This window comes from Microtus oregoni, unplaced genomic scaffold (genome assembly GCF_018167655.1).
Source record: "Microtus oregoni isolate MIOR12 unplaced genomic scaffold, Mior012 000007F_ref0000211, whole genome shotgun sequence".
NCBI classification, from domain to species: Eukaryota; Metazoa; Chordata; class Mammalia; order Rodentia; family Cricetidae; genus Microtus; species Microtus oregoni.
Genome location: NW_024543066.1, coordinates 12,310,935 through 12,336,936, shown reverse-complemented (window position 1 = coordinate 12,336,936; position 26,002 = coordinate 12,310,935). Strand labels below are relative to the sequence as shown.

General features: G+C 50.9%; 1 protein-coding gene across 5 annotated transcripts in view; it reads right to left on the bottom strand.

Moving 5' to 3' along the window:
* The window catches only part of Cdh23 (cadherin related 23), a 326,387-nt gene that overhangs the window by 13,227 nt on the left and 287,158 nt on the right, over nt 1–26,002 (bottom strand). For 4 of the 5 annotated variants that reach the window (XM_041655414.1, XM_041655412.1, XM_041655411.1 and 1 more), the window contains 12 exons: nt 19,419–19,640; nt 18,946–19,065; nt 17,947–18,127; nt 13,293–13,426; nt 12,738–12,947; nt 11,422–11,529; nt 9,501–9,603; nt 8,142–8,267; nt 7,021–7,224; nt 5,909–6,367; nt 2,277–2,393; nt 621–845 (listed from right to left, as the gene is read on the bottom strand). In XM_041655414.1, the coding sequence (XP_041511348.1) occupies nt 621–845; nt 2,277–2,393; nt 5,909–6,367; nt 7,021–7,224; nt 8,142–8,267; nt 9,501–9,603; nt 11,422–11,529; nt 12,738–12,947; nt 13,293–13,426; nt 17,947–18,127; nt 18,946–19,065; nt 19,419–19,640 (2,209 nt within the window). Of the gene's footprint in view, nt 1–620; nt 846–2,276; nt 2,394–5,908; nt 6,368–7,020; nt 7,225–8,141; nt 8,268–9,500; nt 9,604–11,421; nt 11,530–12,737; nt 12,948–13,292; nt 13,427–17,946; nt 18,128–18,945; nt 19,066–19,418; nt 19,641–26,002 lie in introns of those variants that run through there. The other variant, XM_041655415.1, reaches the window with a different exon arrangement.

Genomic DNA, 26,002 nt, shown 5'->3' with positions numbered 1-26,002 from the left:
CCTCTGTGTCTAAGACCCCATTCCCAAGGAGATATGCTCATAGGAGCTTGGGTGGTAGAAATGGTAGAGAGGGTTCTCTAGGGTTCCAACAGACACCTGTGGGCCTGTGTCCAAGCCAGGACTAGAAAATTCTTTTTTTTTTTTTACTCTTTTCTTTTTCTTTTTTTTTATTTATTTATTAAAGATTTCTGCCTCCTCCCCGCCACCGCCTCCCATTTCCCTCCCCCTCCCCCAATCAAGTCCCCCTCCCTCATCAGCCCGAAGAGCAATCAGGGTTCCCTGACCTGTGGGAGGTCCAAGGACCACCCACCTCCATCCAGGTCTAGTAAGGTGAGCATCCAAACTGCCTAGGCTCCCCCAAAGCCAGTACGTGCAGTAGGATCAAAAACCCATTGCCATTGTTCTTGAGTTCTCAGTAGGACTAGAAAATTCTATCTGCTGCTGGGAGCATCAGAAAAGGCTTGACATACCAACCATCTTGAATCTGGCCTAGGCCACCACAGAACAGGGGTAGGGGTGGGGCCCCAACTAGACATTGAGAAGTGAGTCACAGTCCCTCTGGGGGCTAACAGGCATGGGTATGCATCCCCTACCCTCCCTCTCGGAGATACCCCACCTACCTGTGGAAGAGTCTTCAAGCTGGACATAGCCTGGGGGTGTGAGGTCCAGCAGGGTATAGGTGATCAGCCCATTGAGGCCCTTGTCAGGGTCAACAGCAGCCACAGCAATGAGTGTGGTACCCGGGGTGGCCCCCTCCAGGACCCGCTCTGTGTAGTAGGTGATCCCAAAGGGCTTGAACTGGGGTGTGTTGTCATTGACATCCAGGATGTTGACCGTGAGCTTGGCTGGGGTGCAGGTGGGAGGGAATACCAGGTATAGATCTGTGTTCCACCGTGGTGCCTGCTGCTCCCTTCCCAGCTCTACTGCTCTCCCCCCACCCCCACTCCCCCACCTAGGGCTGCCAAGCTCAGAGAAGAACAATGTCTCACGCTATTTTATGTGTATGAGATGTCCATGCTCATGTGCGTGTGTGAGTGTGGTGTAGGTGTATATATGTACACATGCACATGTGTATGCATGTGTAGGGAGGTCAGAGGTCAACGTTAGAGGCTCTTCAGATCTGTCACTTGCCTGGAACTCACTACATAGGCTAAAGTGGCTGGTTAGGAACAATTCAGGGATCTGCCCATTTTCACCTCCCCAGTCCTGGGATTACAGGTACGTGTTACTGTGCCTAGGTTTATTTTAAGTGTGCGTGTGGGTGTTTTTGAGATAGGGTTCCCCTGTGTAACTCTGGCTGACCTAGGACTTGCTCTATAGACCAGGCTGGTCTCAAACTCAGAGATCTGCCTGCCTTTGCCTTCTGAGTGCTGGGATTAAAGGCACGGGCCACCGCTGCCCGGCTCATGCCTGGAATTGTGTGTAGGTTCTTAGGATCAAACTTTCCCTCTGATCTGATCATCGCTCTTCTATAAGAGCAGGGATTTGTATTCTACCAGTGGGTTGGGGGGCTCTGATGTGGCCTTTGTTCTTTTCGGGACCACAGTTTTCCAACAAACTTGGAGAGCTAGGATGAAGATGGTTTCTGGCTATTCCTTTGATCTGGGCTTCCCTAGCCCCTCTGAATGATTCCCCCCCACCCCGCCCTCAGCAGAAGCAGCCTGGGCCTCTGACCTTAAAATCTCAGGATGTGTAAGAGATAAACACGTACACACTTCCCTCTGGAACACTTGGGCCTCTAGGCTGAGAAGATAAGCAGGCCTAAGCCACCCCGACAACTGTCCTTGTCTTCTGACAGTAGAATGAGACCACCCCATCCCTACTTTTTCCACTGCCCCCTCTGCCTAGCCCAACCATTCCAGCCCATAATAGCTTCCCAGTACATGCCTCTTCTCTGTCACTGAGCCTGCCCCACTGTGGTCTGTGGCCTTGAGTCCCCTTCTTTAGCTCTTTGCTTCCTGCCCTGACCCTAGGGCTTCCTATCAGATCACAGTTCCAACTCCTATTCTAGCCGCACCCTGGATTCCAATATTACCCTGACACCCTCCCCTACCCCTCAGAGTCTAAGGGTTCAGATCCCATACATTTAGGGGCACAGTCACCCTGAGTCCCAAAGTGGTTGTCACTATCCTAAGGTACCCCAACTCCTCAGTAGCCCTGACAGCTAAGTCCTGGGATTCACCTCCTTACAGCCAGGCTTGCACTTGGTTCCTAGCCCCTCCCAGACCTCAGAGAGCTCCGAGTGACCCATAAGAGATATTAGCAGGGCATCTTACCATTTGGCACACTGACGGCACGCTCTGGGAGGTCGCTGGCGTTGTCAATCACTGAGAGCGTGACCTCATAGGTAGCAACCAGCTCGCGGTTCAAGGGAGACTTCACCATCACAGACCCTGTGGGCCGGACCAGGTCAGATTCTGCTAGAAGGGAAACCCCACGAAGTCTGGGCTCCTCAGAGCCCCTGCCCTACCACACCCCCATCCTGATAAAGGGCACTAGCCCCTGATGGACCAGGAGACTTGTGGCTGGGATGGCCTATATATATAGCCACTCATAGAGACTGGGACCCTTCAGCTGATGCTGGTGACCTTGGACAAACTGTCCAGCCTTTCCTGTCCTCATTGACAAAAGGGGCAAGTGTAGCACCACCATAGAGGTTCCAGGGAATAAGAAAAAGAAAATGAGACTCTACCAATGAAGTACTTAGAACTTTGCCCGGCACATACAAAGTTCTATGTAATCTTTGAAAATAAAAACAGCAGCACGATGCGGAACAGCAGTCCGCAACAGCATGAATGTTCTTGGTCCTGCCAAAGAATACACTAAAAAATGGCTGAGGCGAGCCATGCCCAGGAGTGCACATCTGACATCCCAGCCATGGGAGGCTGAGGCAGGAGGCTGGTGGGTTTGAGGCCAGCCTGGGCTACAAAGCAAGACCTTGCTTCAAAAACCAAACCAAGCTGAGCATGGTGGTGCATGCCTGTAATACCAGCTACTCAACAGAGTAAAAATAGGGAGCTGGAGAGGTGGCTCATCAGTTAAGAGCACTGGCTGCTCATCCAGAGGACCTGGGTTTTAGTCCCAGAACACACACGGTGGCTCACAAGCATATGTAACTCCAGTTCCAGGGGATCCAACATCCTCTTTTGGTCTCCATGGATATTACATGCACTCAGTGCACAGACACATAAGCAGGCAAAACACCAGTGCTCATAAAATAAAAATTTAAGTAACAAATTAAGAAATCGAGTCATTAATTTAAAAAAATGAAACAGAAGTCCAAGATAACTTAAGTTATCTTAAAATATCTTAAAATAAAAAAAATGTTAAATATCAGGGCTGGGAATACAGTTCAGTGATGGAGCACTTGCTTAGCTTGCCTAGCATACATAGGAAAGGCCTGGTCAATAGTCAGTACCAGAAAAAAAAAATTAGATTTTATGCTGTATGTCACAGTTTCACAAATGCTTATATTCCAAGGAAGATCTCCTGGCATCTGGAACGAGGACAACTACCCTGGGGGACAGGCTAGAGACCCTAGGCATGCCCCTTTGTCCTAAGTAGAATGTGACATGGTGCTTATTACAGGACAGAAACAGCAGTCTATGTTGATGACAACAAGTTCCTTCTCTTCTCTGTGTCCTCAGATGCTCCATAAACCAGAGAGAAACTCCACAAGTTCTGGTTTTGCTGGACAGTCCATCTGTTGGGGCCTGAGTGGCTCCTCTGGTCTCCCCTCATTGGCCCTAGACTAAGATCTCCTCCTCTTAGTTACCAGGGTCTTATGATACCCTTCCCCCTTGGTAGACCCCCTGCTGGGTTGCTGTCTTCCACAGGTCCCCAGCCATGGGTGGTCACTTACCCTGGGTGGCCGCCTCCTCCTCCTCCTCTTCCTACTCTCGCTCCCCGTCCCCCGGGCTGGGGAGCGAGGTTGGGGAGAGGGCAGCTGCGTTCAGTCTGCAAAGGCTGGGCACGGCCTGGGCCGGCCCCCAGGGCAGGAAGGGTGGGGTATGAGGCATGGAGGAAGGCAGTGGGAGTGAAGCAGAGAGGAGATGAGGTGGGAAATGACAGAACAGAGCTCAAACCTGTAGGCCTGCCAGCCGTGAGGGAGAAAGAGAGGGTTAACATTGGTTAGTTCAGGGTGCAGCGAGGAGGGACGGGGCAGGGTGTGGGGTGGGGCGGTGGCTCTGGGACTCAGAACTGGCCAGGGCAGGAGAGGCTAGGATGGGAGAAGGGATAGAGGGGAAGGGGTGAGAACCCAGCTGAAGTGGAGGGGTTGGAAGATCTAGGAAGAAAGGGTAGGGAAGCCGAGCAAGGGGGGACTGGAGGCCATGAGGAAGGTGGACAGAGAAGACACTGGAAAGAAAAAATAGAGAGAAAAAGAATCAGTGGGAGGTAGCAGGGAACAAGGCAGAGAAAAGTTGGGGGAGCATGCTATCCAGGGAAGCAGGGGTTGGGTGGCTCTCCATGGTCCTGACAGACCAGCTGGGAACCACTTTGACCTGGCCTAGGCTAGCACAGGATACTACATATATTAGCAACTTCTCCCTGGGCTTCAAAAGGGTTATACTTTCCCCCCCTTTTTTTTCTTTTGGGTTGAAAATACAGGTGAGATTGATCCTACTCTGGCCCACTGCATGCTCTGACTGTGGGCATTTGGTTTTCATACCCCCCCCCCCCAATTCCCTCACACCCCTCCTCTCTCAGGCAGAGTGCGCATGTGGTCTATGGGTGTTGAGACTGATGGTGTAGCTCAGTTGTAGGGTACTGGCCCAGCATGCAGGAGGCCCTGGGTTTGACCCCCTCCGGTTCTCTGTACAACAGTCATCTCTTGGGAGGTAGAAGAAAGAGGATCAAAGTTCTAGGTCATTTTGGTCCATATTACAAGTTCAAGGCCAGCCTAGGCTGCATGAGACCCCATCTCCAAGATAAAGTTTTCCTGGGAACCATTTTGTCCCTTCCAGTTACGCAAATGCTGCCATGGTATGTAGCTCACTCTCAAAATCTTTACAGCAAGCACCTATAACGAAGATACCCTTTCCTCTCCATTGCTGTGTGCCCAGCCAATGTCTGCTGCTGCCTGGTACCCCATGGTGTGAGCTCACCACTCTTCCCCCTCTGTGCTGCTAGGTCCTGGGGTCTGAACGTACTCTGTGTTTGATTGCTGCCTGATGGGGACCCTGGTCTGTACCCTACAGCAGTGCAGGAATACCAATGTCCCCATATCACCATCATGACAACAGCACACTGATGTCTACTCGCTATCTATGGGACACTTGTGTCGTCTCCCTATACATTTCTCCCAATAACAATGATTTTTAGCATTTTGTCCCTGTTATGCTAATTTTTATGACACTCCATATAAGACTCATGCCCTTCTCTGACTTCCCAGAGGACCAAAACTGCTCAACTGTTGGACATACAGCAAACTGTCAAAATTATAGTAAGCTGGATAAACCACAAAAGATAAAATCATGATTCCGTTTTTATTATAATGGAAGATAAGGGCACAGACATAATTTATAGGAGATTTAAATGCACCAATCAAAGATGTTTGGCCAAATCTCCTTATTAAGGAAATATGTGCTATTACTGTTTTCCATTTGAATTACAAACACTGAAACTCTGTAATAGCAAATGCCAGCACGGATGTGGGGACATGGGCACCACTGCAACACTGTAGGGTGAAGGGAGCCAGAAAGGGCTGAGCAGCTTGTCAAGGAGATGGACGGCAGGGGCAAGAGGGACGGAGGGAGGCAGCAGAGGAGCAAGGAAAGGAAGAGGGGTGGAGAAAAAGACAAGAGCACAAAGGGAAGGGCAGAGAAAGAGAAGGGGAGGGGAGGGAGACAGAGAGGGAGGGAGCTAGGATTCTGGGTCAGGTTCAGGAGAGCTAACGCCATTCTCGTACCCATATTGATATTCACGGCAAAAGCATCTTCCTGGTCAGGCACCAGGCGGTCAGTGTCGTCCTTAGCCACGATGCTGATGATGTGGTACTCCAGTTTGGGGTTGAGGTCAAGGTCGATAGCAGTGATGTTGGCAATGACGGTGCCTGGCTCTGCCGATTCCAGCACACTCACTGTCTGGATGGGGTTGAGGAATTCAGGGCGGGAGTCATTGATGTCATCAATCAGAATGGTGACGATGGCCGTGCCTGACAGTGGGACAGTGCCCCGGTCAGTGGCCACCAATGTCAACCTGTAGGACTCCTGTTCTTCTCTGTCGATGGTGGCATTGCCAACACGGATGACTCCAGTGACTGGGTGGATGAGGAAGCGGTCCTGAGCCCCGGCTTCTATTCGGTAGACCAGCTCCCCGTTGAGGCCACTGTCCTCATCTGTGGCTGTGACCTGAAGGACTGAGAATCCTGCGGGAAGGAATCAGGGAGTAGGTGAGCACTGGGGCCTCTTCTAGAAAGATCAGGGCCTTTTGCTCATTGTGTGGTGTGTGTGTACATGAATGTATACGTACACGCCTGTGCATATAGGGGAGGATGCCCGGCATCTTCTTCCATCAATCTCTGCCTTATTTTTTTGAGACAGGGTCTCTCACTGAACCTGGAACTAGACTGGTACCCACTAAGCTCCAGTGATCCTCCTGAGTCCACCCCCATCAGTGTGTACCCACAGCCGTACCCAGTGTTCTTTGTAGGTGTGGGATTTGAACTCAGATCTTCATGTTTGCTGGGCAGGCATCCTTATTTCTGGAGCCATCTCTCCATAGCCCAGAACCCTTTAATGATGCTGCAAAAGAGGCCTCTCCTCACCAGTCTTGACAGCACATATCACAGTGGCAGCCTCATGTTTCAGAATGTTCATATTATTCCAGGCAACATCTAGATCCAAACATCTCCCCTTCCCCCCATTAAACTAGATTATGATGAGAATGATTCTGCATCTATGTTGGTTTAAAACACAGGCTTTGATGGGTACCACCTTATAATCCCATCACCACATAATCTCACTTGTGCTCACCTGAGCCGCTAAACCCACACCCCTGCCAATCAGACCCTGGCAGTACCTGGAGGGCAGTTCTCCAGTAGGTGGACAGTGTAAGCGGCAGGACTGAAGGTGGGCCAGTTGTCATTGTCATCCAGGATAGTGATGAGCAGGTGGGCGGTGCCGTTGAGTAATCCAACATCCTCAGCTAACAGCAGCAGCTCCAGGAGCGGGGGCGAGAAGGCCTCCCGGTCAATGACGACCCCAGACCTCACAGTCACCACGCCTGGTACCCAGGATCACCAGCCAGGGAGATGTACAGGGTAAGGGACACAGCGGGTAAAGAGAAGAGACACCATAGCAGGGACAGAGAGGAAAGACACGGTGACTTTATTTCCTGAAGGTTCAGTTATCCACATCCAGGGGGCACCCATGTTTGCCATGGCTGTCCCTTCTTGGTGGCCTCTGCAGTTCTCAGTCTGCTGGGAGTGACCAGGGCAGAGGATTGACCTGCCCATAGAGAGACAGCTCCATAGGGAGACACGGCCCATAGAGAGACACGGTCCATAGACAGACAGACATGCTTTGTAAATAAATATCTGTCACTAGACTGGCCTCCTGTCCTGACCAAACTGTCGGGACATGGCTCTGGTATGAGAACAGGAGTACTACACCTTTGGTATTTCTGGTTGATCAGGGGGTGTTTCTGTTCAGGACACAGGGCATACAGAGAGAAGATGGGGGTTGTTTGCTCAGGCCACGACTCTATGCAGCAAGAGGTCCCTAAAGTTGCCTCCACGCTTCTTTTTGGGTTCTCCCACTGAGACTCCTGTGGGAGTCTCCATCCAGTTGCAGTGTGGGCTGTCGGTTCCTTAGTATGAGGAACAGGGTCCATACTAAGGAAGAGCCCAAGAGCAGAGGTTCTCAGTCTTCCTAATGCTATGACCCTTTCAAACAGTTCCTCATATTGTGGTGAACCCTAACCATAAAATTATTTTCGTTGCTACTTCCTGTCATTTTGCTACTGTTATTTTGCTACTGTTATCAATTGTAATGTAAATATCTGTGTTTTCCAATGGTCTTGGGTGATCCCTGTGAAAGGGTGGTTCACCTCCAATCCACAGGTTGAGAACTGCTGTCCCAGGTCTGAGGATGGGCCAGTCCCACCCCAGGTTGACTGGTAAGCTTCAGCTCAGCCCTCACCTGTGCTGTTGTGGATATCAAAGAGGTCACTGTGAGCACCCAGCAGCTGGTAAGTGACTATGGCGTATATATCTTCGTCAGCATCCAGGGCCAGGATAGGCCCATTGAGCACCGTGAGGGGTGTCCCTGAGCCAGAGGAGAGGAGTCACCACAAGCCAGCCTGGTCCCTGCCCTCCCCCCTCCCTGTCCGTGTCCCCCATGACCATGGCTGACAATGGATGAGAGGAGAAGGAGGGGAGGTGGGTGGGGAGCGGGTAGGGAGGCCCTGGGGCGGGCCTGCGGCAGCCTTGGCAGACTGAACGCAGATGCCTGGGAGCGGCCTCAAAGCTCTGCTGGGGAGAAAACACAAGAGCGGTGAGCAAGCCCCTCTGGCCTGCCTGGAGCCATGCCTACTTCCCAGCAGCCTTTGAGGCTGGCCACTCCACTGGAGGATCTAGGGGGCTCCCTGGTGTCCCCTCCATGTGTGAGTCTTGTCTGTCCACATGCAAGCAGATGTTGCTCTATTACAACAAGGTCAGACTGTACATGGCTATACACACAGTATGTGGGCCTCTGAGTTCATGTGGTAGTGATTACAGGACACTGAGAACATCCAAGCGTAGGATGCCCCGGTTTGTGCCCTTGTCTGTCTCTCCTGATGGGCACACTTGCCATGAGTACATCATAGGGCCACCTACATGCCTACGTGTGTCTGTGCCCACATGTATCCACACACATGCCTTGATGTGGCAGCATACTGGTAAATGCGTGGATGTGCACACCAGCAGATTTAGAAGCCATGTCCACACAGAGGTGACGTCCACTCAGAGACAGTAATATCTCACTTATTTCTCTTCCTGATTCAAAATCAAGGTGTGGGGTGGGGGTAGAGAAGGGTAAGAGGATCTCCTGGCGGCATCAAAGGGAGACAAAGTTAACTAGCGCTGTGTAGGTGGTAAGGGCTATGCTGACTAGCTAGGATCCTTGAGCCCACTTCTGATGCCCAATTTGAGCCCACTTCTGATGCCCAATTCCAGGGTTTCTACCCTACAGAACTAGGGAACAGGAAAGGTGGGTTCATCAGTCCTCGGCATTCTTTTCACCTTGGATTCCTCTCTCTGAGGGATAGCGAGGCTGCTTTCAGATCACCCCGGGATGATCAATATCAATGACTACTCTTATCTCTCCCATACAGACCCGTGGCCTCGTTAGCAGCCCCAGCCCCCGAGTCTTGAAGCTGCATCCTCCCCTCTGGCACCCTCCTGCACCCCGAGTTCTATGTCCAACTCTGACCCTAGGCACACAGTGCATCCTCAGCCCCTATGGTCCCAGGGGCGTCCTCTTGTACAGTAAGAGTGCCCGGGCGGGCCCAGCACCTACCGGCAGGAGAGTTCTCCATCACCTCAGCCTGGTATGTGCCCTCAGTGAAGAGGGGACGATTGTCATTCTCATCGGCCAGACGGACCAGCAGTAAGTCAAAATCCTGTGATGGGCAGAGCAGGAGAGGATGAATGCTGTGCTGTGGATGGGGACCACGCTGAGAGATGGGGGATTGAAAAAGCATCAAGCAGGGATGTAGAGTTCTAGTCTTCTCTTTGCTGGCTGCTCACTGGGTGATCCTGGCAAGATGCCTTCCCCCGATTGGCCCGTCTCCACTTTCCACTCTGATCAATAAGAATTGTAATTTGTTTATGGGAATGGTGTGTGGTTGTGGGCCAGTGTGGGTGAGGAAGGTTCTTAGCCACCTACACTGCTGCTGATGAGAATTTTAGGTTGGACAGTGAGCCCTGGCTTTCAGACCTTCACATCTACCTGATGTTGGCCCAAGTCCACCCATGCTCTCATGCCAAGCTGCGCCTCAGACTTGTATCCTCCTGGGGCCCCTGAATACGATGTAGCAACACCAGGGTGAGGGCACAGAGAAAGTAACCCTTGCTCTGAAGCTCTGTGACAGACTTCAGGGAAAGATGGCAGCTTAGAAGCCACATTGGACAAGCAACTCAATATATTTAGGGAACCAAAAGAAACAGGAATAGCTGATTACTCTGCCAGCTGATTCTCCTGTCTCCATAGTCCACTTAATTATCGCCCCAAACAACTATCCTAACCACAACCAACACAACTGCCACCCCCACCACAGACACTGTGGATGCGGCAGATCAACCTTCAGTACTTCCATGAGATTTACGGAATTGACACTAGGGATGGTAGAAGAAAAGGCTCCCCGAGATGGCTGCTACCAGGACAGTTTTCTGTGCCAGCAGGGAACCCTGTTCAACAACGACAACCTACAGATCAATCTCCTTATCGAAAACAAATGCAAACGTTAACAAAACACTTGCAAGCCTAAATAAAAGACACATTCTCAATGATCAACACGATCAAGTTGGTTTCCTTCCAAAGATGACAGGATGGTTCAACATACATTAATCCACAAATGCAATCCATCACATGAATGGACTCAGAGCCAGAGAAGTCAAATGATCATCTCCACAGATATGGAAGTGACTAAATGACATCTCTTCATGATAAAATCAAGCATCTTATCATGGATGAGAGAAGGGCTCACAGGGGACTATTGACAGAGATGGGAGTAGTTTTTTTCTTCAGGGGTGTAGCTACTGGTAAGTTGTTTGTGCTCTACTACATAAACCAGATGGGGAAACTGAGGTATTGAGGAAGCAGTGTCCCAACAGAGCCACCTAGCTGGTCAGAAGTAGAGCCAAGGAAACAGTCGCAGGACTCTCCTAACACCATGCGTAGTAAGAATAGGCCAGCTCAAACCTGCAAGGGCCTGTCAGGAAGCTCCCACTGACTTTCAGTAAAGGGACCGTGCCTTAGCATCTGAAGGACCATGTAGCCCATACCCCACCCCCCTTAGAACCTTCAAGTGCAGGTCTGAGTCCCGTGGGCATGCACACCCATCTGTGGTTTGGGGAAGATGTGTCATCTGACATTCGCTGAGTGTTGGCCCTGGACCAGGCTCTGTACTGAGGATGCAGAGACACAGCGTTGAAGACAAAAGGGAGTCTGAGAAAAATGAATTGGCTCAAGCACGTACCTGTGGACAGGAGGACTCAGATCTGAAGCCAGGGTTTGCTAAGGCAGATGTGCACTTTTAAGCCTCTGGCAGGCTGCCACCCTCTCTCCAAGGGAGAGGTAGAGGTGCCTCTTGCTCTTACAACTCTCTCACACACTCTGCCTTCCCCCTCTCACTCCCCCTACCTTCCCCCTCCTTCCCTCTCTCCTCTCTCTCCTTCTATCTCTCACCCCACCTACCCTCAGTCTCTTGAAGCCTTACCTTCCTGGCTATGCGTGGGTTCTCCGGGTTGTCCTTCACAGAAACCGTCAGTCTGTACTCTGGGATGCGCTCTCGGTCCAGGGGCCGGTTGACAGTGACGATCCCTGTCTGGGATGCACCTGGCTGGTTAGATGAGCTGGCAACTCCATGCATCCCCCCAGAAGTCCGCGCACTGCCCACAGTTCCTAGGTGGCTGGGAGTACCTTCCCCAAAGTGCCTAGCAGATAAGGGCCACAGGAAGGTACGAGGATCTTTCCAGGGTGAGGGTAGGTCAGTGATACCAAGTTCTTGACATCCCCAAGGACCCTGGGTGTCAACAGCCTACACACACTCCCAAAAGGCCAGGAAAGAAATTCAGGTGAACGGTGAACTGGCTCAAGTAATTACAGTTTAGGGTTCACGTGTGCCCAGAAGCTGCCTTTGGGGGTGGGTGGGTTGGGAGTGGTGGCTGATGGACACCAGAAAACAGATGTCCACCAAAGCTAAAGGGGGCTGCTGACTTAGACTGGGTTCCTGTATTGTGTACCACACTCCACATGAGCAGTGCTGGGTCAGGGCAACTGTGTGCTGGTGGCCACAGGAGAGCCTCCCTGGTGCCTGTGAACACAGCTACAACCAAATGACCGCCTTGTTGACAAAGCTGAGGCCAATTCAGTTTCTGATGCCTCCTCCCTTGAGCTGTTTAATGAGTGCGGATGGCGCCTCTGCTGGCTGGAATTCCCACAGCCTGTTCTGCCTCTAAGAGTTGACTTTTTTTGTTTTTTGAGACAGGGTTTCTTCTGTGTTGCTTTGAAGCATGTTCTGGAACTAGCTCTTGTAGACCAGACTGGTCTCAAACTCACAGAGATCTGCCTGCCTCTGCCTCCTGAGTGCTGGGATTAAAGGTGTGAGCCACCACAGGCCGGCTTGATTTGACTTATTTTGAGCAGATTTTTCATCATACTTTGTTGTCTTATTTATTTAGGCAGGGTTTCTTATAGCACAAACTCAAATGGAGCCAGGATGACCCTGAACTCCTAATCTCCTTGCTGCTATTCCCCAGGTGCTAGGATTATAGATGCAACACCGCACCAAGTGGAGGCTTGCTTTTTGAGTCAGGGTTCTTACGAATCCCAGACTAGCCTTGAACTCACAGCAATCCTCCTGCTCAGCCTGGCAAAGCTGGCCAGGATTTGGGTGTGCACTACCACCACTCATGGCTTCCCTCTCCACTTTAGAACTACGGCTGCTCCAGCTCTGGGGTCTGGAACCCGGAACTCCTCCATGAGCCTTGTGTAGGAAGTACTTGGGGGCCCCGGGGCAGGTCCCGACCCTACCGTGGCATTGATGAAGAAGGCCCGCTCTCTGTTGCCGGCAGTGATGTTGAAGGTGAGGAGAGCATTGCAGCCGCTGTCGGCATCGCTGGCCAGGATGTGGGCGACGAAGCTCGAGACAGGGCTGTTCTCGCTGATGGTGACGTTCATGGGAAGGTTCAGCAGCACCGGGTCGTTGTCGTTGATGTCCAGCACGCGGATTCCCACCAGCATCTGGGGGAGGGAAGAGTCAGGGGTGGAGTGACAGCAGAGGAAGTGGGGACAGAGACAGAGGATAGGTAGCAAAGACATAGAGAGAGGAAGGTTGTGGAGGGAGGGGAAGATGGAGGAAGAAAAACAGTCGAGCAGAAGGGGAGGAGAATGTACGCAGTGTCAGGTTGGGATCAGGACCAGAGGTCTAACAGAAAAAACAGTCTCTTGAGAGGGGATTAGAGGGGAGAATCCTGGAGAGCCAAGGTCCCCGAGACTAAGGCATCTCTGGTTTCGTGGGACCAAGGGTGACAGTTTGCGGGCATTCAGTGTACAACAATGGATGCCATGGAGCTGGGCCAGACTCACCGTGGAGCTGAGAGGCGGTACCCCTCTGTCTCGGGCACAGATGGTCAGGTTGTAGAAGGCAATGGTCTCCCGGTCCAGCTCTACATCCTTTCGGACCCTCAGCACACCCTCCACGGGAGAAATCACGAACTCCCCTGGGAGCCACCAGAACAGGCCTGCGTTAGCTGGTTCCGACGGAGAGCCCCCTTCCTCTAGCCAGCCCTCCTCATGAATGCCAGGGCCAGCTGAGGTATGCGCCCTCCTGGAGCCCCGTATGGGTATAATGGGAACGTGGCCCTGATACCACATGTGTATGTAATTCTTGACCAATCAGCTTCCCTCCCGGGCCTCGAGCTGGTCAGAGGGTGATCCAGGTGTGATAGTTATGTTGAAAAGCAGGGGTGGGATGTCTTTGTTTTTCTGTTTTGAGGCAGTTTCACGTAGTCCAGGCTGACCCTGAACTCCTGACCCTTATGCCTCGACGTCCCAAGTGCTGGGATTCCGGGAATGTGCCATCTCCTCTGGCTTACAGGGCTTCCATCCTATGCAACACACTCTTCCTGGCTCCTTGTGGTCAGAATCTCACAAGGGTATTTTAAGCACTTTGGAAAGTGTGTTCTAGACAGGTTAGAAATAAAAGCCCAAGGTGAGCTGTAATGGTGTCTGGAGGCTGAGGTCACACCTGGGCTGTGTCACAGCAGAACATCACACAAGTGTCTAGGTGGGCTGACACACGGGGACCAAAGAAGAGCACGGTGACCTGTCCTTTGCTTTATGCAAAAAACATCATTAGTGTTGCAGAGCTGGCTGTTTGCCTCTTCCTAGAAATCTCTTTCCTTCTGCTACAGGTTTTTGTTCTGTGACCACACTTCCTCTCTTGGGGTAGGGACATGGCTGAGAAGTTGGAGCACTTGCCACACAAGCATGAGGACCAGAGTTCGGGTCCTCAGAAACCCCTGGCAAGGCCAGGAGGCCGTGTTGTCCCACCTGCAATTCCAGACTCAGAAGGCAGAGACAGGAGGTCCCCCAGCATAGGCTGGCCAGCATATTGGCAAGTTCTGGGTTTGATTGACAGAGCCTGCCTCAATGAATAAGGTGGCAGACAGCTGGAGGCTGATTCCTGGCATCGCCTTCAGGCCTCTGCACGCGTGTGCACAAGTGCACGCGTACACACACCCACGCCCTAGAGAGGGAAAACTCCTCCCAGTTCCTTTGTCTCTGAGTTCTTTGTCTGGTGGAGGTAAGGACCTGGAATCACCCTGGGCTGAGACTGTCTCTAGTCTCCCCAGCCTCCACTGCTAGCAACTACCACTTCCCAGGTAGGAAGTCTAGTGAGAAGGGAATGCATTGGGCCCTCTCTGCCATAAAGGAGGGCTGTTGCTGTGAGCTCCAGGTAGCAGGTTGGTAGGATAAGGCGCCCTGGTTAGCCCCTGTCTGGAGCCCCCAGCTGGAACTCGGGGATATCTTTCAGGCTTGTGGTAATGCCACTTTTAACCCTGAGGTTCAGATCTGGACCCAGCTGAGGGGCCAGGTCCTAGTGTCTAAAGCAGGAACTCAGAGCCGCAGATTCTGGCTACCCTGTGGCTTGTGCTCTTTAAAGAATGAGGCTAGGAGGCAGATACAGTGTCCTCTGTGCTTCCAGCGTGGCAATGGCAAAACTGAGGTTTGAGTCCGCTAGGACTCGGAGGCTTTCTGGATAACACGCCTCAGGACTAGAAGTTTGAGAGAGAGAGTGGGGTGGGGGGACAGGCATGTGAGGACTGAAGGGAGCCGGTGGAGGAAGTGGGCGCTTCTGTGGAAATGGAGAAGGGGCTGGGGCTCTGGTGAGAACCTGAGGAATGGGTCATTTCTCCTCTGTACATGCTTCTAGGAACTGAGCTGGGGAGAAAACCATTCCCCTTCCTTTTGCCTTTTCCTTGAAACAGGGTCTCATGCTATAACCCAGGTTTACCTGGAATTGGTGGCAACCCCCTGCCTCAATGCTGTAATACAGGCATGACCCACTACTCAGCCTTTTCTCTTCCTCTTGGCACTTGGGGCCCAGGCCCACAGTGGAGATCATGGCTTGGCAAAGATAGAGGCCTAAGCATTCTGGTGGCTTTTTTTGGCCTATCTCTCACGACCTAGGGCGCCGACACCAGTCCTGAGCTATGCCACCTGTCCCCAGCTTCTGCCACAACAGCCCTGATGCCCACCTACAGCTGGGATTTCCCACCAGCTCTTCCACTCCCAGGCTCCCTATGCTCCCTGGCTCCACTCCTGCCTAAGGCTGAGGAAGCTGTAGAAGCAGGATTTCCTGTGTTCTTGGCTCCAAGATCTCCAAAGCATGGGGATTCCCTTTCTTGGGGTTTCCCAGACCTGTTGACACCCTGCTATGTGCTGGCAAATGGCTTCCCTTCACACTGGCAAAGGCAGGGGAGACCTGATCACCCTGGAAGGCTTGGGGGAGCAGACCTGGAGTAGTAGCGGGAGTCTGGCTAGACTCCCCCAGTTAGATATTAGTCTCCTCAGCAACTAGCCCTGGCCAGAACTCCTGACACGCCCCTTCTTCTCAATCCCGCCCACTGGGAGACAGGAGGCCACAACCTTCTGCCCAGTTGTGTCTGGGCTACAGCCTGATTCTTCCCAAGGCTTGCCTCGATTGTCCCATCTGGAAAATGGGCTTCCAGATAGGCATCCTCTCGGGTTGGGATGGCAACAAAAAGCAACTCTTAATATAGGAGGGGGATCCTGAAAAGGAGGTCCAATGTTTTCTGGGGGACTGAGATCTTGTAAGGAAGATAGAGAGGCGGGGCCAGGCCTCCTAGGATGGCTTGGTCAGAAGGGCTGAGAGGTCTCAAGGGGGAAGAAGGGTTGGTGGTCAAAGCTCAAGTAGGGATGGCATATTTTCCAATTCTTTTTCCCCAAGAATTGCTGAAGATTGCAAGTGCAAAGGTCCTGAGGTCTGAGCATCTCTGGTAGGCTCAAGGAACTGCAAAAAGACTGTGTCTAGTGGGAGTCTGAGAAGAGAACGAGGGAGAGGAGATGCTTTCTGTATGGCTTTGAGGACCACTGGAAGGACCTGGCACTTCCCGAGTGAGGTAGACACCCCGGGGCTTTTGAGAATGGGAGGGACAGGACTTGACAACGGTCTTAAGGAGTTCACCATGGTTCCTATGCCTGGGACATTTTGGAGTGAAAGCGGGGAGGTCAGTTGAGAGCCGAGCCACAAACACATGGGCTAGAGATTAGGTAGGTGACCTGGGGTGGGGAGCAGGCCCTGCAGGCTCAGGCTGCAGTGACCTTTGTGCTGAGTGGCCTGGGTGTGTCCCTTTATCTGCTGTCGGGACACAGGCTTGAGCTGGAGTCAGTTTACATTTCAGTTTCCAAGATGAGTCCTGGGGTGAGGGAGGGAGAGAGAGATAGAGATAGACAGAGCACCTGAGTCAAGTCACGTCCCTCCCTTAAAGCACCATAGCGTCTACCTCATTCTGTAAATACCAAGTCGTCAAGATGGCATCATTTCTTTCTCCTCCTCTTCTTGCTCAAGTTCACACCAGACACAGAGCCTTTTTATAATTCCAACATCCTACCAGGCAAGCTTGGACCTCAGGGCCTCTGGGCTGGCTGTTCTCTCTGAATGTCTATTTCCCACCTGCCCACTTGGCTCATTTCTCTTCCGTGTCCCCTGGCACGTGACCAGCACATAGTAGGGCCTTATAAATAGTCCTCGAATGCTCCACTAGAAAGCAGGATATTTTACAAATATTTGATATCTGCTTTGGGTCTTAAGAATGGGGAGTCTGAAGCCGGGCGGTGGTGGCACACGCCTTTAATCCCAGCACTCGGGAGGCAGAGGCAGGCGAATCTCTGTGAGTTCGAGACCAGCCTGGTCTACAAGAGCTAGTTCCAGGACAGGCTCCAAAGCCACAGAGAAACCCTGTCTCGAAAAACAAAAACAACGACAACAACAACAACAAAAAAAAGAATGGGGAGTCTGGCACCCCATGTGGGTGACTAGTGACTGCTACAGTCTCTGCCTCTTCCCCACTACAGCGAGGCCCCCTCCTTCCATGGAGGTTTTTGTTTTGTTTTGATTGATTACCCGAACCCCTGAAATTCGTGCTCTAGCTAACAAAATGTCTTGAGAGAAAGTGTTCTTCCAGGCTCCAGCCTCTGAGCCAGGTTGGCAGTCATGATAGCTGTGTAGGCCTTTTGGTTTTTATGGTTTGGGGTTTTTTGTTTTTAAAGACAGCTTCTCATGGAGTAACCTTGGCTGGTCTTGAACTCACAGAGATCCACTTGCCTCTACTTCCTGAGTGCTGGAATTAAAAGCGTGAGTCACCATGCCCAGCTGTATAGGCTTTTGTTGGGTGACAGAGGTAGGTATTCAGAGGAGCCCAGTGCTCCCCAAATGTATTACCCTGGGTCCTGAGGTACATGTGGTGAGGAGGCTTGCCTTCCTCCACCTGGATGTTTCCCTAGAGAGAGCTAGGACTCTCCAAGGCTACCAGCCTGCTGCCACATGCCATGGCATTCTCCTCATAGCCCTGTGACAAAGTCATGTGGAGCTGAGGCCCAGAGAGGGAAGGTCACACGATGGTTGGTGAACTGTGTGGCGGACTCCCTCACCCCAACCCTGAGCAGGTGAAGGAAGGTCATGCCCGCCCCACTGCCCAGCACAGGCTCCACTTACCCAGAGGGTCTCCATCCACAACACTGTACTCCACCTGCCCATTGGGACCTGAGTCCCGGTCGTGGGCTAGGAATGTCCACACTCTGGGCCCTGGCTGGCCCTCAGTGACATCAAATGGTCCTTCATAGTCTCGAGGGAAAGTGGGCACGTTGTCATTGATGTCATTCACATTCACAAGCACCTGAGACAGCAAGCAGCTTAGCCAGGATTGGCCCCAGACGCCTGGGGAACCTCAGCAACTGTACCATCTGGTGCCCATGGCCATGGGCTAAGGTGGGTGCTGTGGAGTGTCACAGGGTGGGAGGGCAGCTAAGCCGTGCATGTGTGGGCGTCAATTCAAGTCACCACATATCTTTGTGTGTGTGTGGTGGTTCTGGGACTCGAGCTCACAACCTTGCACATGATAGGCAAGTGCTCTACCACTGACCTTCACCCCAGGCCTTTTTTTTTGGGGGGGGGGGGCTAGGCACAGAGTCTTTCTACATAGCCTGAGCTGGTCTTGAACTTGTACTTCTCCTATCTCTGCTTTCTGTGAATCTTGATGAGCACTACTGATTGACACTATCACCATGGCCTATACTCCGGGCATCTCACGTGGATCCATTTGCTCCCCCTGTATTCTGAACCACAGTTTTCATTCATGAGGAAACAGAAGCTCAGGAAGGTTAAGAGATTTGTCCAGGTTCACAAAGTCAGGAAGTGGAAGAGCAGGGACCTGAGTCACTAATAGTTGGACCAGAAGGCACGCTTTTCCCATAAGGGGGGGCGGGGCACGCAGGTGTTTTCACTCATGTGCTAGACACAGTCACTGAGAAGCTAAGTGACTACCTCACAGTAACACAGGAAGTCTGGACAGACTGCTGAGCTGGTCAGGAGCCCATGCATTCAGGCACTTCCTCCCAATATGCATTTCTCCTCCTTCCCCTTCCGCCATGGAGCCCACTGGGTCCTCTCTGTTCTCCCTCATCTCCACATTGGGGATGTACTTCACCTACATACCGTGGTTGTGGAGGTGAGGCGGTGGGACAGGATGGGACACTGGTCTGTGGCAGTGACAATCAGGGTGTAGCGACCATGACTGATCTCATAGTCTAGCTCCTTGGCAGCAGTAATGACACCCTGGGGACACAGGAAGTACAAGGGGAGGGGTGATGAGTGATGGCCCTGGGCTACTCTAGATTATACCAAATAAACCCTGACATCCTAGCCACAATTGCTGTGCCTGTGCCTGTGCCTGTGACAGACAGCATTAATCAATCACAGAACGACTGAAGGCAGATAGGTCCTATCCACTAGAGCTCACCCCCATCCTCCGCCACCCTCCACCCCTGCCACCCCCGTAACTCTGTCACTGGGCACTCTAATTTCCATTTAGGCTATGTTTGCTCCTTATGCCCTATGACATCACCAAGATTCCCACCAAGCCCTAGAGAGACTTTGTCCCCTCTTGGACCCCACCCCCAGCTACTGACTGTGTGCCTGTTGATCCGGAAGGTATTGATAATGTTGCCTCCTATGATGGCATAGGTGACCGTGCCATTCGGCCCCTCATCCAGGTCCAGTGCCTGGATGGTGATAAGGCTGGCGTTGACTGTGTCCGGGCCCTCATCCAGCACCACCTCATACTGTGGCTGCTGGAACACAGGAGCATTATCATTCTCGTCCACGATGGTCACGTACACGTGGGTGGTGGCCTAGAGAGAAGACCATGATCAGGCACTTTGGTTATGGGAGCCAGAGAGGATCAAGGTGAATCCAGATGTCTGTTTGGGTTAAACTCACTCAGTGTGATCCATTATACGATCCAACATAGGGAAGACAAGAAGAGAGATGGGTTGGGAAAGAAGTCACAGGCTAGTAGGACAAAGCATAGAGGCTGTGTAAAAACCAAGTCAGATAACTGTTTAGGGCCAGGTTGGCACGCATATCACCATTTTCTATGTCTATGTTCATGGCAGACATCACCAATCAATCATAGCACTGCTGAGGCCAGATGCAAGCTTGAAATTCTTGTCAACACAGTGATCCAGTGATTAAAACCAGCATATAGAACTAGGCATAGTGGCAAACATCTGTAATTCAACACTTGGGAGACAGAGACAAGAGAATTGCTACAAATTCAAGGCCAGCCTAGCCACCACAGTAAGACTGAGGTTAATCATGGTTACAGAGTGATACTCTGTTTCAAAGAAATCAGTCCCCACAAGCCCTCTGGATGTATGGGATGAACTTCAGTAGCCTCTCCAATTTAGAATATTGTTGGTAATCTTCTTAACCAGAATGTGAGGTTTTCAGCCCAATATGTAAGTTAAAAAATATCCATTTCTAGTACTTTAAAGAGGTAGGACTTCATGTTTGGGCAATTTCATGGTTAGCATTTGTTGACATCTAAAAAGCCAAACCCATTGGCTATAACTTCACTGTAAGTTTTGTGGTCCTGTGATTGGCTATCTCTAGCTGATGCTTGGACCATCAGACCATGAATCAGAACTTGGTGGTCAGGACTCATATTGCTGATGGCTGACTCTATACAATCAGAATGGGAAATTCAGACAGCCTCCCTGTGTGCTTGACTCTTCCTCCTTCTCTACCTTCCAGTTGGGAGGCTGCTCTTCTGGACCTGCCCGGGACACTTTGCTAACTGGCTTCTAGAATTAGCCAGTGGAAATTCCTGGCAGAAGACAGGATGGGGGGGGGGGGAGGATGAAGGTCAGGTGGGTAGGCTCCTTTTGACCCCTCCACTCCTCACTGTAGTTCCATCCCCATTGTGTGTCTCCTGCTGGGGACCCTCCAAGCTCTAGTTCTTTTTTTGATTTTTGATTTTTTGAGGCAGGGTTTCTCTGTAGCTTTGAAACCTGTCCTGGACCTAGCTCTTGTAGACCAGGCTGGCCTTGAACTCACAGAGATCTGCCTGCCTCTGCCTCCGAGTGCTGGAATTAAAGGTATGTGACACCACTGCCTGGCCAAGCTCTAGTTCTTTCTGGGATCTGATGTCATCTCCTTTGTGATAGTTAAGGTTGATCCTTGTCTTAGTTGGGTTTCTGTTACTGCCTTTGAACAACTGGGGAGGAAAGAGTTTATTTGGTTTACATTTCCCCATCACAGTCATTGAGGGAAGTCAGGGCAGGAACTCGAGTGTGGCAATATATTTTACTGAAAATACCTCTTGCCTTTAAAGAGACTGAAACTTGGTTGGACCTTGCAGTCAAGTTCATAACCTGCCCTGAGAGCTATGCAGTTAGCCCGCTTCCCTGCTGTGCACTCAGCTTCTTTAAGTTTAACCTGCTTTTAAGAGAACCACATAACCAGTCTTACTACGCCTTGGATTGCCCCCATGCCACCATCTTTTACAATCTAAGCTCATGCACGGCTGAAGCTATGTACTCTTCTGTGCCCCGACCCAGAATAGAGCACACGTGTATGCGTGTGTTGTGCTGAGCGTTTGTTGAAAGCAGCCAACAGATTAAAAGCAACCTTCTCTCTCTCTCTCTCTCTCTCTCTCTCTCTCTCTCTCTCTCTCTCACACACACACACACACACACACACACACACCAGGTAGTTACAGACAAGACACAAGATACACAGGCACAACAGATAGGGACCAGGGCCTGACCAGACACACACTAGATACTAGACAGGCCAACAACCACAACTACAGACACAGACAGCCCACAGAGAGAAGTGGGGAATTCAAACTTGGGCTCTCTCTTGGTCAACTTCTTCAAGAGCAAAGCTAGTTTTCATCCCTTAATATGACACAGACACATCTGACCACTCCCTCTGAGGTTTCTTTAAGCCATGCGCGCCCAATCAGGAACCTGGAGACAGCAACTGAAGCAGAGACCACGGAAGAATGCTGCTTACTGGCTGGGTCAGTTTGCTTTCTTAAATAGCCCAGGCCCAATGGTAGCCCCCCCAACCCACCCATAAGATGGGCTTTCCCATACCAATCGTTAATCAAGAAATGGCCCCATGGGGCTGGAGAGATGGCTCAGTGGTTACGAGCACTGTCTGCTCTTCTAAAGGTCCTGAGTTCAATTCCCAGCAACCACATGGTGATTCACAACCATCTGTAATGAGATCTAGTGCCCTCTTCTGGCCTGTAGGCATGCATACAGGCAGAATACTATATACACAATAAATAGACCACAAAGATTAGAAAAGAAGAAAAGAAATTGCCTCACATGCTTGCCTACGGGCATCTGACATAGGCGATCCCTCAACTGAGGTTGCCTCTTCCCAGATGATTCTAGCTGTGTCCGACTGATAGAAAACTAACCAGCCCGATGAAGGTTAATATTCATGAGGATGCCTATGTGTTTGTCTTTGGATTCACCTTCTTATTTAGCTTCTCTAGGAACATGAATTATAAGCTCAATGTCCTTTATTTATGGCTAGAAACCAAATATGAGTGAGTACATCCCATGTTCCTCTTTTTGGGTCTGGCTTACCTCACTCAGGATAGTGTTTTCTATTTCCATCCATCTGTATGCAAAATTCAAGAAGTCCTTGTTTTTTACTGCTGAGTAATACTCTAATATGTATATATTCCATACTTTCTTCATCCATTCTTCCGTTGAAGGGCATCTAGGTTATTTCCAGGTTCTGGCTATTACAAACAATGCTGCTATGAACATAGTTGAGCATAAATTTTTGTCAGGCGATGAAAGGAGACAGAGACAGAGACCCACATGGGAGCACCGGACAGAAATCTCAAGGTCCAAATCAGGAGCAGAAGGAGACGGAGCACGAGCAAGGAACTCAGGACCACGAGGGGTGCACCCACACACTAAGACAATGGGGATGTTCTATTGGGATCTCACCAAGGCCAGCTGGCCTAGGTCTGAAAAAGCATGGGATAAATCCGGACTAGCTGAACATAGCGGACAATGAGGAATACTGAGAATTCAAGAACAATTGCAGTGGGTTTTTGATCCTACTGCACGTACTGGCTTTGTGGGAGCCTAGGCAGTTTGAATGCTCACCTTACGAGACCTGGATAGAGGTGGGCAGTCCTTGGGCTTCCCACAGGTCAGGGAACCCTGATTGCTATTCGAGCAGATGAGGGAGGGGGACTTGATCGGGGGAGGGGGAGGGAAATGGGAAGCGGTTGTGGGGACGAGGCAGAAATCCTTAATAAATAAATAAATTAAAAAAAAAAAGAAAACTAACCAGCCCAATCGTTAATCCGAATCTAGGATCACCTAAGAGACAGACTTCTGGGCGTGTCTATGAGTTTCTATATGGGATTGAGATGGTAGAGCCCGCTCTAACTGGGGGCAGCACCATTCCATGAGTTGGGGCCCTGGACTGACTAACAAAGAGAAAGAGAGCTGAGCACCAGAGTCTGTCTCTGAGTACGAACTGTGGATGTGAGCAATGGCCGCAATATGAGAAGCCCCTACTGACACGACTTCCCCATCATGGTGGGCTGTATCCTAGGATGGCCCCAACTGAACCCTTCCTTCCTGGAGTTGCTCCTTACCAGGCTTGTCACAGCCACAAGGACCATCACCAACACATCCCTCTTCCCCATGGCTCATGCTGGGGATGTCTTCTTGTGGCTGCTGGTCTCTGTTTGGCTAGTCCCCTTTACAGAATCCTCCCGTTAAACCTTGGGGTCAAGCCTTTCCTGCATATACCACAACTCCTGCAGATACCCTGGCTGAAGCAAACCACCATCTCTGGACTGACTATGAGATGTCCCCACAGATTCCTGGGTTGAAAGCTTGGTCCTCAGCTGACCATACCATTTTTGAAGGTAATAGAAGCTTTGGGAAGTGGGGCCAAGCTGGAGAAAGTGGACTACTAGGGGTCATGCCCTTGGTGATGATACCTGGTCCCCAGTCCCTTCCTCGCTCTCTGCTTCCTGTCACTACAAAGTGAGAAACCTCTGCCATAGACACCTACCACCATGTTCTTCTCGAGTACACGGGACAAAGCAAATCTGCACAGGAGCCTCTAAAATACCCAAACGCAGCATTTCTCTTTTAAGCTGTTCTTTCAGAAGGTGTGTGTGCTTGCGCAAGCAGCGCCTTTAATTCCTGCAGAGGCGGAGGATCTCTTTGAGTTCAAGGTCAGCCTGGTTTACAAGAGCTAGTTCCAGGACAGGCTCCAAAGCAACAGAGAAACCCTGTTTTAAAAAAACAAACAAAAAAAAAATAAAAACAAAACAAAAAACCTGGTACTCACCAGTTAGGGCAAAGAGCCCCAAGGATCCTCTCGTCTCTGTGTCCCCAGTGCTGGGATTACAAGTACCAGGTGTTTTCTTCTGGGACACCAATCAGCTAATAATGGAGACGCCTTAGTTTTGAACGCTTGACCTCAGTTTAGCTCTTTACTGGCTAGCTCTAGTAACTTAAGCCTGTTCCTCCTTAACGACCAGTTGCCTCGGGGCCTTTTTCTTATTTCTTGCTGTCCTTCCCCTGACTCACTGACAGCTGCCTGGCTTCTGGCCCTGTGCTTGCTCCTCATTCCTCTTTTCCTTTTCTCCATCTTCCTTCTTCTTTCTCTCCAGCCTAGATTTCTCCTCTTATTTACTCTCTCTGCCCACCAGCCCAACCTACCCTTTCTCTTGCCTCGCTATTGGCTGTTCAGGTCTTTATTAGACCGCAGCACAAATGTATTCCTCAGAATAAACAAATGCAACACATCTTTGCCTAGTTAAAGTAATATTCAATAACAAGTATAGGTACAGGCCACCACATCCCACTTCTTGGAGGGAGCCCATTCAGCATTTTACCAACTGGGCCATCTGCCCAGCCCTCCCTCGGGGATTTTGGTCTCAGTTATACAAAAGTGATAAACTATCATTGGGCGTCACTGTGAAATACGGAGGCTAGAAGAACTGCAGAGATAGCTGGGTGAGGGGACATGAGCAGGTCACCGCCACAGATACACGGAAGACAAGATACACGGTGGTATGAACAGGGCAATCGACACAACATAGCTGCAAACAGGGATCTCACCACCCTGATCCCTGACACTATACTTGTTCTGTCCTCTATCTTTTAGCCAGGGACCATGAGGAGTTCAACATTCTCCTTGGCACTCACCACAGGTCCCCATCGGTCACATCTATTCAAGCAGTGTCTACATTCAGGTCTGCCACTCAGGTGGCCGAGCAGTAGACTGTCTTTTCATGTCTGTCCTGTCGAAGGAACTCAGTCACAGTGGGAAGCTGGGCCTGTGTTGGACAGGCCTGCAATCTGAGATACTGGAGAGGCTCTGATCACAAGTTCGAGACTACCCTGTGAAACTTACTGAGAAGTCGGACGAGAGAGGAAGAAGAGGGTGATGACCCAGTTTGGCGGCAGAACACTTGCCTAGCATGTGTGAATCCTGGGTTCAATGCCAGCACAAAAATAGGGTGAATATGAGGATCACTGGGAGCTGGGATACCCTCAGTTGGTAGAGTACTTGCCTAGAATGTATGACTCTCTGTGTCTGACTCAAAACACAAGGCATGATAGCACATACCTGTAATCCCAGCACTCAGGAGGTAGAGGTAGAAGGATTAGAAGTTCATAGGAAGGTCAAGGCTAGTCTGAGCTCATGAGAATCTATATCTATATATCTATAGAGGGCAGAGGGCGCGGAGTTCGGCATTACTGTAATCCCAGCATGCAATAGGCTGAGGTCGGAGAATCTTGAGGCCAGCCTGAGCTACACAGCAACGCCCTGCCTTAAAAAGCTAAAGCCCTAAAAACCACAAAACCCCAACACAAACAAAACAACACAAACCAAACAAAAATAAACAACCACGTGTAAACTAAAACAAAACAGAATGAAGTGAGTCTAAGGATAACTGGGCACCAGTGGGCTAAGCCCAGGGGGAAAGAGCCATGGGGCACACGAACAAATGTGGCTGCCTGTCCTGAGTTGGGAAGTTCTGGACTGGTGAATGCCTTGCTGCGTTTCAGGTGGGTTTGCATGCAGGCACAGGTGTACTAAGGTGTCTCAACTGCAGTGCATACAAGTGCAGAGAAGGCCAAGCTCCCTCCCACTTGCTAAACTCATTGTGGACTACAGATTTCACTGACTTATCCATCCTTAC